Source organism: Triturus cristatus, chromosome 6 (assembly GCF_964204655.1).
Source record: "Triturus cristatus chromosome 6, aTriCri1.1, whole genome shotgun sequence".
Lineage (NCBI taxonomy): Eukaryota > Metazoa > Chordata > Amphibia > Caudata > Salamandridae > Triturus > Triturus cristatus.
Genome location: NC_140589.1, coordinates 106,768,581 through 106,782,903, shown reverse-complemented (window position 1 = coordinate 106,782,903; position 14,323 = coordinate 106,768,581). Strand labels below are relative to the sequence as shown.

General features: G+C 40.9%; 1 protein-coding gene across 1 annotated transcript in view; it reads right to left on the bottom strand.

Moving 5' to 3' along the window:
* The window catches only part of LXN (latexin), a 213,272-nt gene extending 205,201 nt beyond the window's left edge, over positions 1–8,071 (bottom strand). The window contains exon 1 of the mRNA XM_085610295.1: positions 7,799–8,071. Within this exon, the coding sequence (XP_085466421.1) occupies positions 7,799–7,927 (129 nt within the window). The 5' untranslated portion in view covers positions 7,928–8,071. The remainder of the gene's footprint in view (positions 1–7,798) is intronic.
* Between the last annotated feature and the right edge of the window lie 6,252 nt (positions 8,072–14,323).

Here is a 14,323-nt window from a genome sequence, read left to right as displayed (position 1 = left end):
CAAAGCACAGAAATTATAATCTGAAAGTCGGTCTGATCAATACAAGGTCACTGGTTAAGCACAATATACAAACGTCCGAATTAATAAACGGACAGAAAATAGATATATTATTCGTCACTGAAACATGGGCAGACGAGGCATCAGATGCTGACCTAGCCTTAGCCATTCCAGACGGATACTCCCTCTCCAGAGTTGACAGAAAAATTAAACGAGGAGGAGGGATAGCGATTATAGCTAAGGATTCATTGAAGGTAAAAACCTCAGACAAAGGTAATACCGCTGACTGTGAAACATTGTCATTCCAAATAAAGATCACAGATAATTACACTTTTAATGGAATACTAATATATAGACCACCCAGTTCGAAAACCCCCTTAATCGACTTACTAAGCCCCTTTCTGGAATCAAGTGTGAAATGTCCCGATTATACCATCCTAGGTGACTTTAATCTACACTTAGAGAAAAAATCAGACCCTAAGATAGCAGCATTTATTGATGCTATGGCTAACTTTGACCTGGAAAACAAAGTCAACGTCGAAACTCATAATGCTGGACATACACTAGACGGAATTTTCTCGTCGTGTCAGAACCTACACAATGTAGAGACTCTCCCTATCCCATGGACTGATCATAAACTAGTAACCTTTACGCTAGAAATTAAAAAGGAGACGGGAAGACCAGTGGACATTATTAGGCAGATAACATATCAGGACTGGTCTAAAATTGACAACCAGGCGTTCAAGGAGAAACTCCAAATATCCTACCCCACATTGGACGATAACTGTAATACAGCCTGTAAACAATTTATTGAGTGGATAGATAAGGCAGTCAATTCGGCTGTCCCTCAAAAAAAGGTAACTGTGAAAAGAAAAACCCCATCACAACCCTGGTTCTCAGATGCGCTAAGAACACAAAAACAAATTTGCAGAAAAGCAGAGAAAAAATGGAGAACCAAATACGACGCCCACCTCAGACAAGAATATAATGTCACATTAAATAATTATAAAAAATTAATAATTGAAGAAAAAGGTAGATACTTCACTAATAAAATTAATGAGTCAAAAAACTGCAGTAAAACTCTTTTTGACACTGTCAAAAAACTTTCAAAGTTTGAAAACAATAATCAGGAAGCGCTGTCATCGGAATTCTGCAATACACTTGGTGACCTCTTTGTTAACAAAGTCTCATCAGTATACAACTCCTTTAAAAATCAGAACAGTGAAACTCTGGAAAAAGATATATCCCACTCAATTAATTCAGAAACTCAACAAGACCTAATACCAGCCTTTAGTTTTACACCCCCTACAGCTGAGCAGATACAGAAAGAAATCCTTACCTGCAACTCAGGTAGCCCAACAGACCCCTGCCCACCCCGAATAATGCAGGCTTGCTCCATTGAACTAAGCCTGGTGTTGGAAAAACTATTCTCCAAAATTATCATTACCAACACCTTCCCTGACGAATGGAAAATGATATCCATTAGGCCACTGCTAAAAAAAAACAATCTGGACGGCGAAAATCCTAACAACTACAGACCAATAGCCAGGATCCCTTTTGCCGCTAAAATTCTGGAGAAACTGCTAAATAAACAATTATCCCAACATCTGATGGACGGAGAATGGCTAGACCATTCACAATTTGGTTTTAGGGCGGAGCATGGAACAGAGACAGCCTTGATCACAGCAGTGGAAGAACTCAGGACAATAATGGATAACGGATCGAAGGCCGCATTGATATTACTTGACCTATCGGCGGCCTTCGATACGGTTAGCCACGAAATCCTCATAACACGGCTAAAAACAGCAAATATTCATGAGTCAACCTGTGCTCTTATAGCCTCATATCTGGAAAATAGAACATTCTCAGTTGAATCAGGAGAAGCAAAGTCTAATCTGTTCAGCTTGCCATGCGGAGTTCCGCAGGGATCATCAATGAGCCCCACGCTTTTTAATTTATATGTAGCCCCACTCGCGCAAATAATAAGAAGTGAGGGATTCACCCCTATATCCTACGCCGACGACACCCAAATTGTGGTGTCAATAAATAAAGAGGTACAAGACACAGCAGCAAAATTCCAATGCTGCATGACAAAAATCAGCCAATGGATGCAAATGAATTGCTTGAAATTAAACGGCGATAAGAGTGAAGTATTGATACTAGGTGGTGACACAAACATATGGTCACCTTTATGGTGGCCCACAGATATGGGAAGATGCCCAGATTCGTCGGAAAAGGTAAAAAACCTAGGAATAATGCTAGATACTAACCTCTCATTTGACGCTCAAGCAAGCAAACTAGCATCATCACTCTGGTACATCCTGAAAATGATAAGAAAAATATTACCTTATATACCGCATGACTCTCGGAAAACAGTGGTGACGGCATTGGCCTTGTCCAGATTGGATTATGGAAATGGTCTATATGTCGGAGCAAGGAGGAAAATTCTTCTTAAATTACAACGCCTGCAGAATGCAGCAGCGAGGCTGATATTGGAAATTCCAAAGTTCGAAAGAGTAAGCCACAAACTTAAGAGCTTGCATTGGCTCCCAATTGCAAGTAGGATAGAATTTAAGTCACTATGCTTGGCATACAAAGCAATAAATGGAACGGGATCAAAATTTCTAAAAACACATCTACAACTGTATGAGCCAAATAGACTTCTGAGATCCGGACAAAGGAAACTCATAAAAGTACCCAGATACAGAAGAACAAACTGGGGAGGCAGAAGCTTCCTAGTGCAGACGGCAAAAATGTGGAACCAATTACCGCTGGAATTGAAAAACAGTCCATCTCTGAAAACCTTCAGAAAGGGAGTCAAAACATGGCTTTTTGCTAAACAGCCCCAACTACATACTTAGGAGTCAGTGGGAATCTCAGCGCCAAGACGCCTTTTGGCATTCGCGCGCTATACAAATTGAAAAATCAAATCAAATCAAATCTCACTCGATATCAAGAAGGCTTTTTACACTGTGGGAATGGCGCTAGTTGAAGGAGGTACTAATTAAGTTTGAAATGGGCCCCAACTTCCTTAAGTGGATCTCATTATTGTACAACTCACAAGTAGCACGAGTGACAACTGGATCTACAGTCTCTGGTCCCTTCAGCATAGAGCGGGGCAACCGGCAGGGTTGCCCCTTGTTCCCGATTATATTTGTACTAGCAATTGAACCACTCGCTTGCGTACTTCGGCCACAGGCCACGAGCTGGGGGATAAGTGCATACAACTAGTGGCATATAATATCACAGTATGCAGACAATGCACTGATATATTTACGTGAAGAAGCAGCGATACTCCCAGACCTTATGGCATTGCTAGAGAGGTTTGAGAGTGTATCACGCCTAAAAGTAAATTGGAACAAATCCCTAATATTCCCGATTACTTTACTAACCCCTGAATAGAGGAGGACACTCCCGTGGTCCTGTGACTCCTTCTAATATTTGAATATCTGGGTATACCACTCACCGAACGATCTGTTGGATGGCAATCTGGGCCGGGCAATGGCCAGCGCCAGGTCCTCCTCAACATACAGGACTAAGTTGCCACTTTCTCCGATGTGTCGTATATCCATCTCTAAGATGTTGGTCCTACTCAGGATTGTTATATTTTTTTGCCATTCTCCCCATTCTGATCCCCCAGAAATGTTTTCAGGATTTCAAGATGTTTTAAATGGCTTTAATATGGGGTAAAGGTAGAAGGCGGGTTTCTCTTCCAAAACTTTATGCCGCCCTGACGGAGGGAGGCTTGGGGTCCCCGAGGATTGGGGGACCCAAATTACGATTATAATTACGGGGCCGCACATATGCAATGGCCAATGCACTGGATAGCCGGCCAAAATGTAACAGAACTGGGATGTTGGGCGACTGGAATACACTGACTAAGATAGTGGAATGATTATCGCAGCGAGAACAATCCCGAGGGATGTAGGGAATAGCCTTAAGACTACGACCCGATCCTTCTGGGCCTCTTACCTACACAGGAAATAACCCTTTCCCTCTTATGCCCCTGAGCTATCCCACTGGGGGATGCCTGTTGCCTGGACCTGGGTTCCAGACCAGAGGCAACAGCAGGAACAGTGCAGTTCCCCTTCCCACGCCAGAGCCTACTGGGATGGTGAACTCTCGACTATGTTTACAGATAAACAATGGCAGCAATGTTTGGGAGTGCCAAAATGATTTTCCATGAATGCTAGGCTTAAATATACCCAATTTAATTATCGCCAACACACATAACTCACGCCTCATAGACTTAAAACAGATGTATCAAGGCTCCCTGGACTCCTGCCCCCGCTATCATGATCCTGGGACTAATTTTACACTTATGGTATGGTCATGGCCACGCTTGTTATCCTACGGGATGGCAATAGCTGAGACTTTATCCCAGGCTGTGGCCCATACTGTACCAATAGAAGGTCCACACTTTCTTTTGAGATCAACGACAGCGCACAAGACCCTTAACAAGTTTTTATATTTGGCACTGGTGGTAGCTAAACATAAGCTAAACGTAGGATAGCTATGAGCTCATCAACCTAGGTAAAGTTATTATAGCACAGCTGGAGATATTACACAGGCATATCAAGTAACTGGGTCACGCCCAACTCTCCAAACTGGAAGACATATCTCACAGTGGTCAAGGCCAGATTAACGGACACTCCACCGTAAATGGTTATGACACACTGGTGCTCTTAAAAATGAATAAGCGAGAGACGTGCTCAGTCACACATAAGTTGGCGCATTGTCCAACTACCCCAATGCCCTCCCTCCCATGCTCCCCCTCCACCAAAGGTGAAGCCAGCAATCACTAGAGTTGTAGCACTCATCAAACTACCTCCTACACACCACACGCAGTCAGTGACAATATGTACCATCCCATTTACAACATACGATTATTTTCCTCACACAGTTAATGTTCTGAGTATTTCTTGAAATGTGACCCTAAGTGACTGTAATTTTGGCTCTCATATGTATGGGTTGACGCATAAATGATGTGATGTAGAATGCATGAAAACTGTATATCATGTAAACCCGATCTTTGGCACAAGTAGAATGCTATGCCGGTATTATATGCAATCAAATTATTCCGTTGATCACAGCACCATGTACGTTTGTCAAATTGAAAATAAAGAAGTGTTTAAAAAATAAAATTTAAAAAAAATGGTCGCAGAGACGATACTGCCCTCCTTCCAACGCTCTCCTCTCCCACAGGGCATATTGGTCTTGGCAATGAAGCAGGCGATGGTGCTCCAGGGCAGGGCATAATGGTCTTGGCAACCAAGCAGGCGATGATGCTCAAGGGCAGGTGATCTTGGTGTCCTAGGTAATGTCTCCTCATCCAGAAGTGAAACTAGCAGGCCTTTGCCCACTGTCCTAATCACAGGCAAAAGTCTTGTAGAGCTTTCCCTTTTCACAGCACCTGTCTAGCTGCTTGGCAGATGACATCATTTTGGGGGCTCAACCTCCCCTTCGTTTTTCCAGACACCAAATGTGATACAGGACCGTTGGAAGTTTTCTGTTGGGGTTCTGCTTCTTTTGAAGTGAATACTTCTCTCTTTCTTCATGAAAGGTGCCAGTCACAACAGGCATGACTCCAAAGCTGATTGACCCACAACACAATTCATTGGAGTGACCAGAGTTCACAACGTCAGCCACAGTGATATGTGCATTAAAAGGTTAATCCCGGGCTCCCAGCCTCACTCTTTATGAGTCTCTTATCAGCCCCAGTTTCCTTCCTGAGAGGTGTCCAGGCCCCTTACTTGTGATTTTTCACTGAATCTAAGAACAGCCTCTTGAATTGCAATGGACGTCCCTCCCTTCCCTCCAGTGTATGTCCCTCCAAGCTTACAGGAATGTAGCAATCCACAAATCTGTCTCTCCTCCTCATGTTTTCACCAAGCAGGCCTGGGCTTCACAAAATGGAACCCAGGGTCCTCCATGTAATGTATTTCAGGCACACTCACTCTGTATAGATTCACAGTACGCTTGCCATCCAGTACTGTTACCTCTATGCATTGTACCATTACAGGCAAACATGTATTCAGCACACACATTCAGTCTGAGTGCACATGCTATTTACACACACACTGGCAGCACACACACTCACCATGTGCATGCTGCACAACACTTCACTCTTTATATACTGTACTTTATGAAAGCATAAATACATCTAGAACATGGTTTCATTGGACATGCAGCACTACATCTCTTATGTAATGAATTCCTCTCAGGCCTACATACACTCAGTACATGTACTATCCATACATGCACTACACAGTACTGATGTAGCCCTGTACTGTACCCTTCCCAGGCACTGATACATACATTGCAGAGTCACTCACTAATTCTGCGTTTTACAGTACCACACATCTACCTGATGTAGGCCAAGGGTGAGTTAAGCACACAGGAGATGAACTTTTAAAAAGGTGACTGAGACTGTAGGCCTCACTTCAGTGACACAGGGTAAAAAGGTCCAGCTCGCTACTACTGTTCACTAAATGGTATGTACCACCGCAACACTTGTGCTGCTCAACTCCTGGTGGAGGCTGTAGCCTTCCACCAGTATGAGGGTAGCACTTTGGGCACCCCTTTCGATCCAAAAAGATCGCATTTCATGAGACAGTCCCATATCATGGTGCATGATGTAATGTAAGTCAAAGTGTCACACGTTAGGCAATCAAATGTCACACAAGTGCACTCCAACCATTAATGCACTCCAACCATTAAAAATGTCACACCTAAGCACATGCCAACCATTGAAATGCTGAACAAAGCAGACTGGAAATGTGCCACCTATGTAAGGAACATTACAGCTTTCTTAATGTTTATATGGTTGATTAAAAAATGTAATTCCTAATAAGCCAACCAGGGGAGTCAGGGGGCTTACCACATGCAGGTGCCACGCATCTTGTGTTAGAATAACACATTATAGGTTAGGTCACCGCATCCCCACCAGCCTGCCATACTGTATGTCACACAAATGTATGACACTTGGCAGGGCTGCAATTAAGTGAGCAAATAAAAATAGCCACAGGGTAATGTCATGTTTACATTAAGACATTACGCTAGCACTATTGTCATGGTGATTTGGCTAACGCCCCTGCTCTTCCTTTTGTGCTATTAACCAAGCAGATAACAGTTCTTTAGCTTAGCAGATATAAATGTGCAGTTTTGACATTCTGCAGTAACAAAACTAAACAACTGAATTTGTAGGTGTGTCTTGAGCTTTTATCACTGAGAGCGCCCATGAGTAGGTGGGGCTGGGGAAAAGGAAAGCCCATGACACAGCTGGTCAGCAGTCACAATGTGTGTGACTTACACCTTCATTCTGTCCTGGCTTTTTATCCGAGATCACTTTCACTAAAGGATGTTTTACGACCATTTTTAAAGCATTACACTGCAACGATTTGTTAATGTGTGATATTTATTTTATTTAATAGGCATAGATACTTTGTTAAATCTGCGATAAAGAGTCACTCAAACAGCATCAAATTTCACACATTAGCACAAAAAAACCAAGGAAATGTAACGGGCAGAATTAAAATTTGATGGCTATGCGAGCGCAGGATCACGGGCCTCGTCTCCTCGGGATTGGGGAGCGTTTGGTACGACCCGGATATGACGCAATAAGCCGCCGAGTTTCCAGCGCGAGACAGAAGTTCATACTAGCGATTGGTGTGCCTGCCTCGTGATTTGCTGCGCCGACTTCACCATAGGCCCGAGGATATACACAACACCCCTCGGCCGCTCTAACCGCCTCAGGCGCGCAGGCTGTCACTGACTCTCTGCAGTACCGTCCGCCACTCACCTCTCTACTGGCTGCCGTTACCCAGTCTGGCTGGTAAACGCGGTACGGCGCCCCCTGCCGGTAGTTGATGTAGCTTGCCACGAGGGATGCTGCACGAGTGGCCGGGTAGTGAGACGGGGGGATTTCCATCTTTGCGGCCAGCAGTGCGAGGCCTTGAAGCAGCCAGGCCAGGCCAGGTGCAGGAGCGGTCCAACGCCTCAGGGCCCAGCCTTGCACGCAGCAGCTCCGCCCGGTCCAGCCCAGTCCCGCCCGCCCACACAGGCAGTGCCCCGAGTCTGTTTACACACGGGGATTGCACCAGACTGACTCTCCCTCGGACGTCACTTATTGCAGAAGCGTCACCGAAAATCCGACTGAGGATACATTTTATATTGCTCCATTTATCATTCTTTATTATAATTCGTATCGCATTGCACGTGTTATAGACAAAAGCATCGCCAGTCACGTTGAAAGTTGTGTGTTCCAGTTGCTGGCTTGGGTTCTATAGAAACATATAAACACCGTTGTTTTACATTTAAAATGAAAAATAGCTAAGAACAGCCTGCCCATTCCTCTAACCAGCTTAACTACTGAATCACAGACAAAGTGCTTTCACAAAACAAGATTTTTGCAAAGTGTGTAATAATCCAATTTACACAAAGGTTGATATGGAATGAAGATAGTAAGCAGGTAGAATTACAATCCAAGTAGATTTATTCCATATGTATCTGAGGACATCACAGGAGCACGTCTGTACTGGCAGAAGTCCAACCGCTGAATCGCAATTCAGCAACTCGGACTTCGAACCGAAACAGACACAACACGCGGGCCCTCTTTGAAGGTAAACATACCTTCAAAGAGCGCACGCCAAAGAATACAACAAACGCCATATGGACATGACACAAAGAAGGGACATTACTTAAGGGAATATGAACATATGAACATACTCTACATCATCTCCCTTTTTTTTTATAAAAGAACAAGCTGTAAAAAGAAAGAAAGGTTAAGACAAATAAAAGTCCTTAAATTTTGCAGGGAATGAACAATTCCTAGAAGGTCTGAATGATAATAAAGTTGATGGTGTAGGAAAAGAGAAATTCTATTGAAAACTGGAATCAGGGGTAGAGCGTTGAGGTGAGCTGTCAGAAGCAGCTAGAGAAGGTTGCGTGAAAATGTTTGAGTTATCTGAAGGTGAGCCAATAGGAAAATGAGAGCATGAAGAGTTGTCGAGTGCTTTGACAACCTAATTTTGTTGGCTTGCTCAGGAGAAAGTTTGACTATAGCTCTTTTATTCCACCATCCCTTCCTATCCAAAAAAACGGAGCCTTTTGAAACTTTAATAATTTGTGTTGGTAGAGAAAATCTGGAAACACCTTTAATAACCCTATTAGGATTTTTAATAATGACCCAATCACCAATCAGAAAAGTTTGCACAACAGGGTTAACAACAGAATTAAAAAATTTCCTTTGAATTTCCTGTTGCGCAAGAACATTTGTTTTGATGATTTCTTTATCATGACAAGCTGAGCAAGAATTATCATTTCCTGAAATACTTTTTATCCACGATGGGCAGATGTTTCCATTAGGATTCCTTTTCTTAAGTAGTCTAAAGGGAGATATGCCAGTAGTGGAATGAGGAGTGACCGTTTATGACCAAATCTTCTTCCTTAGGAAAGTTTCAACATCAACATTTGAGGGAATTGCAGACTGAATGTCCTCCTTGATGAATCTATTCACTCTCTCAATGAGACCATTCGAGGATGGAGAGTACAATGCAACCCTTTAATGTTTAATGGAATGCATCTTAAAAAACTCCTGCATTAAGGAAGAACAGAAATGTGAACCATTATCTGTAATAATTTCTTTTGGGGGACCTTCAGCTAGAAAAACTCTTTAAAGAAATTTGATGACGGCATTTGAATTGGGAGCTTCACAAAAATCAAAGTCAACCCATTTTGAGTGATAATCAATGAGTGCAATGATATACTGTCTCGGCTGCGGCAAAATAATTAAAGGACCAGCAAAATCAATAGCAATTTTTGACCAGGGCTCCTCAGGTAAAGGAACACAATGTAAAGGAAGATGAGATGTTTTCCAATGTTTATCCGACACTAAACATGTGTCACAATTGTTAATCCAATTGGTAATATCTTTATCTAGGCCTGGCCACCAAAAGTGCTCTTTAAGTTTTCTTGAGGTGGCACCAAGCCCTAAATGACCTTCATGAGCTGCATGAAAAAGTTTGTTTCTAAAAATAGTTGGAGGGACACATTGATCTCCACGAAAAATCACATCATTAATAATAGACAAATCGTTTGACACTTGAGCAAATGACTTTAAAGGTGCAGGAAGAGAACGCTCTTTTGGCCAACCTGAGATAATCATGTTCTTAACAGCAGAGAGTGTGGAATCATCACTGTAAGCTTTGACCCACTCTGACTGAGAAATGTTAAAAGGAGAAAGAACTAAATCCTCAATTAAGGCAACAACACACTCTATGTCATCAAATTTTGAGTCTAAAAAATTAACTTTTAAAGGTAGTCTAGAAAGACAATCTGCCCTCAGATTATGTCCTCCAGAAATGTGTTGTATGGTGAAATTGAATTCATGTAACCTTGAAAGAATTCTGACCAACCTAGCTGAAGCTTTCCCAGTGCCGTTTCCATTGAGTAGATGTAAGAGGGGTTTATGATCACTAAGAAGGACGAAGTGAGAACCCCCAAATATAAGTTTAACATTTTTCAACTGCCCATGAGCAAGCTAAAGCTTCTCTTTCAATAGTACTATAATTTTTTTCAGCACTATTTAGGGACCTGGAAGCAAAGCCGATGGTGTGCTCCTTAGACCCTATCCATTGACAGAGGACTGCACCAAGGCCATGTTGACTTGCATCAACAGAGATTGTACACTTTAATCCAGGAGTGAAAGATGATAAAGCAGGTGCCTCAATTATGACTCTTTTAACTAGATTAAATGCATATTCAACCTCACTGGACCAGGAAAATGTTAATTTTTTTTAAAGAAGTGTACGTAAAGGTTGAACAATATGCAAGTAACCTTGGACAAACCTTGAGTAATATTCTGTCAAACCTAAGAAAGATTTCAAAGAATCTTGGTCAGTGGGAATCGGAACATTTGAAATGGCCTAGGTAAGTGAAAATGTAGGTTTGATACCGTTTTCAGAAATCGAGTGTCCTAGATAATCTACTTGCGTTGCAAAAAATTACATTTGCCTTTTCCTAAAGTTACACCAACATCCTTGAATCGGGATAAAACTGCATTCAAAGTGTTAATATGATCATCCTTATTTTTTGTAAAAATAAGAACGTCATCCTGATACGTTTACACAGAAGGTATATCTCTAAGTAGATCATCCATCATTTTCTGAAAAACACTGGCTGCAGAAGCCAGGCCAAATGGAAGCCTTAAATATTTATAAGCTCCAAACGGAGTGATAAATGTAGTAAGGTCAGATGATGAAGGAGACAAAGGAATCTGGTGGTATGCACTCCTGAGATCAAGTAACGTGAAATATTTGGAACCTGAAATACCAGTAAGTAAATCTTGAATCTTGGGAAGAGGATGACAATATTTTGATTTAGTGAGCGAGGGTCAGCAAACAAACGAATGCTGGAATCCTTCTTTTTAACAATAACTATTGGACTGACCCATTGTGAAGAATTATTTGTTTCAATTATGCCTTCAGACACCATTTTATCTAATAGCTTTTTCAGATCATCCTTAACATTTAATGGAATTGTTCTTAATTTGTGCATGACTGGAATGGCAACTGGTTTGAGCTTGATTAAATGCTTGTAATTCTTTATTTTACCAACTTATTCCTTGAAAACTTCAGGAAATTTTGAAGTGAGGCTATTGACTAAATCATGTAAGTTTTCAGAAATCAATTAAATGGAGACATCATTAACTTGTACTGGACAATCTGAACCTGGAACTAGCTTAAGGCCCATTTTTGCAAGGTCTTGCCAACCTATAATACATTTTCCTTTGATCGCCACATAGATCTTTGTACAAATACATTTACCCAAGCATGACACATCACCAATAAAGTAACCCAACATATCAATGTCTTTGCCACCATAAGCTTTTGGAACAATATCTAGAGGATATAGCTGGATGGAAGGAGATGGCCAAAGATAGTTAAAAAAAACATCTGAAATGATGGTTACTGGAGCACCAGAGTCTGCCATCATGTTGAAGGAAATGTTATTAATCATAACTTCACATGTAGGATCTTTTGCGCGATTAAGTATAGATGAATCTCCATCATTCTCAATTGACAGTATGATCTTTTTTTGTAAAATGTTTGAAGACACCTCAACAGTGTTAATATCCAAGTTTTGCATGGACGATTCACCAGAAGCAATGTTAATGTTGGGATGCTCAGCTGAGGAGACAGCACTAACTTGAACAAAGCGTTTACTCCTACAGACTGTGTAAAAATGTCCTATCTTTTGGCAATTTAAGCATCTCTTTCCAAGAGCAAGGCAAATAGGACTGTTCCCAAGATGTGTTCTTGAACCACATCTATAGCATGACGAAGTTACTCTTTTTTTTAAAAGGTTTCATAAATTTGTTTTTTGCAGTAATGGCATTAATCTGAGAGTCGTTCTGCAAATCTAACGAAGAAACTGTTTCTTCTGAAATACATTGCGATGAAATAATTGATCGCTCAATGCTTTTTGCCATAGCTATGACTTCTCAAAGAGATGGATCACGGCAACTTAAAATCCTTTCTTGTATTTTTTTATGAAAACATTTGTACACAAATTGATCTCTTATGACTGTGTCAAGGTAAGCTCCAAAGTTGCATTCCGCCGCTAAATTTCAGAGAGCAGAAATGAATTTTTCAACTGTTTCATTTGGCTTTTGTTTTCTTTGTATGAAATTATATCGTTCAAGCATAACATTTGGTTGCTCTAGAAAGTTTTTATTCAGTCTTTGAACTGCATCAGTGAAAATATTCCATCCATCTCCATTCCCGGGAGGAGGAATGCCAGGCGGAAGATTATCAAATATTTCACGTCCCGCCTTGCCTAAGTGACTATCCAAAATTGCCAACTTTCTTTTTGCAGAATAATCATCAGCATCAATCGCAACCAAGTAACTCTCAAAGCTACGAAACCATGTTTTCCAAATTTCCTTAGGTTTACCAGGAACAGGAATAAATTGCTCAAGGAACACAATTTGTTGATTGGTTGCCATTAACTTGAGTGAGAGTGATAAAATCAAGTAATAAAATAAAACTGACTTTATAAAACTAACTCTAAATACAATTAAAATAATGTTAATATATATATGTTTTGTATAATATATATTGTGAATTACTGATTTTCTTCTGTTCCCCCCCTTTTTTTTTTTATAAATCTTTAAACAAAAAGTACCTTCGATTTCTTGATAATCCTTTTTTTTTTTTTGTGTTCTTAGGTTGTTGTTTCCCCTTTAAATATATGTTATGCACGTTTAAATCTTTAATTTTGATTTCTTAGCGTGTATATCGCTGAAGGATATACACTCTGCACATTCCCGTGTCTTGAATGAGCTTCCGATTGTAACTTTCGTGATCGGAAAATCAGTTGTTATGGAAACAGGCTTGTTGATGAATTTAAAATTGCCGCCGGTGACGCATGTACGTCAGCGTGATGATATCTCTTCCGCTTGGTCGATTGTTGAAGTGGTTGCCAGGAGATCTCGTGAGGAGCGCGATAGACGTCAGAAGAGTTTCGAGCTGGGAAGCATCAAAATACTTAAAATTCCATCTTTAGCTCCTCGAAGGTGGCAGAAAAAAGCGGAAAAGAGTCAATTGAAGAAAAATGTGGAGCCGATCACCAGAAGCGCTTTTCCAACAGAGGTAGGAGGTGCAAAGGTGGTGAAGTCCTCTTTTAAAAATAAATCGTCGCCAAAATGTAAAGTGTGTAATAATCCAATTTACACAAAGGTTGATATGGAATGAAGATAGTAAGCAGGTTGAATTACAATCCAAGTAGATTTATTCCATATGTATCTGAGGACATCACAGGAGCACGTCTGTACTGGCAGAAGTCCAACCGCTGAATCGCAATTCAGCAACTCGGACTTCGAACCGAAACAGACACAACACGCGGGCCCTCTTTGAAGGTAAACATACCTTCAAAGAGTGCACGCCAAAGAATACAACAAACGCCATAATGTACATGACACAAAAAAGGGACATTACTTAAGGGAATATGAAAATATGAACATACTCTACAATTTTGCAATGCAATCAGTCTCGTCTTTTGATTCAGCGGTAATTTCACGGTAATTTCTCAATGCAAAACTGGACCCTTGCCACTGTATATTACCTTCAGGAGACTTTACATAAACATGAAAAATCAAAATGGAATTAAATATTTAAGCCAATAAAGAGAGTTGTGAGTATTTTTAAAGGGTTTTATTTTCTAGTTAAAAGTTAAAGTTCTCTGACCCTTTATTCATTAGTCAAATATCAATCAGGTTACAGAATTGAAAATAGAATCAAAACAGAACATTTTATAGACTGAATAC